Consider the following 432-nt stretch of genomic DNA (forward strand, 5'->3'; position numbering starts at 1 on the left):
GATGGATGTGGAAAGGATGAACAGTGCCATTAGCTGCGAAGGGCAGCTAGGAGCAGAGCAATATGTTACTAGAAGCGAGCATGTCTCCTCCTTGCTCCCCTTTCTGGGGTGTTTAAGTATCTGGTGGTGGCACCGCTGTGATTTTTCCGGTGCGTGCGTGTTTGTTGCCACCTGTTCCCCAAGGGGCCGAGCAGAGTAGCGGGCAGCCCATCCCTAGGCAGCCAGGTCGAAGTCGTCGCGCTCCTGGTTGTAGTCGAGCACCTTCTGCCGAAGGCGAGAGGCGTCCACCCAGGTGATGAAGTCTTCCACGGCCCGGGGGATGAGGAGAGCGGGGTCGGTCACCACCTCGGGCCCCACACGGACGTGTCCCTGCTCCACGAAGGTGACGGCGTGGCGCATGTTCTGGGCCATCCGCAGCTTCACCAGCAGGCA

The 432-nt window shown here is 60.9% G+C and overlaps 1 protein-coding gene across 1 annotated transcript; it reads right to left on the bottom strand.

Moving 5' to 3' along the window:
- Nucleotides 1-213: 213 nt before the first annotated feature.
- IMP3 (IMP3, U3 small nucleolar ribonucleoprotein) lies at nt 214-429 on the bottom strand (the record flags this gene model as incomplete). The annotated part of the gene is made up of 1 exon (XM_010136162.1): nt 214-429. A coding segment is annotated over one exon (216 nt), but the record flags the coding sequence as incomplete, so codon positions are not given.
- Nucleotides 430-432: the final 3 nt, after the last annotated feature.

The sequence above is a fragment of the Buceros rhinoceros genome, unplaced genomic scaffold (genome assembly GCF_000710305.1).
Source record: "Buceros rhinoceros silvestris isolate BGI_N320 unplaced genomic scaffold, ASM71030v1 scaffold42895, whole genome shotgun sequence".
Lineage (NCBI taxonomy): Eukaryota > Metazoa > Chordata > Aves > Bucerotiformes > Bucerotidae > Buceros > Buceros rhinoceros.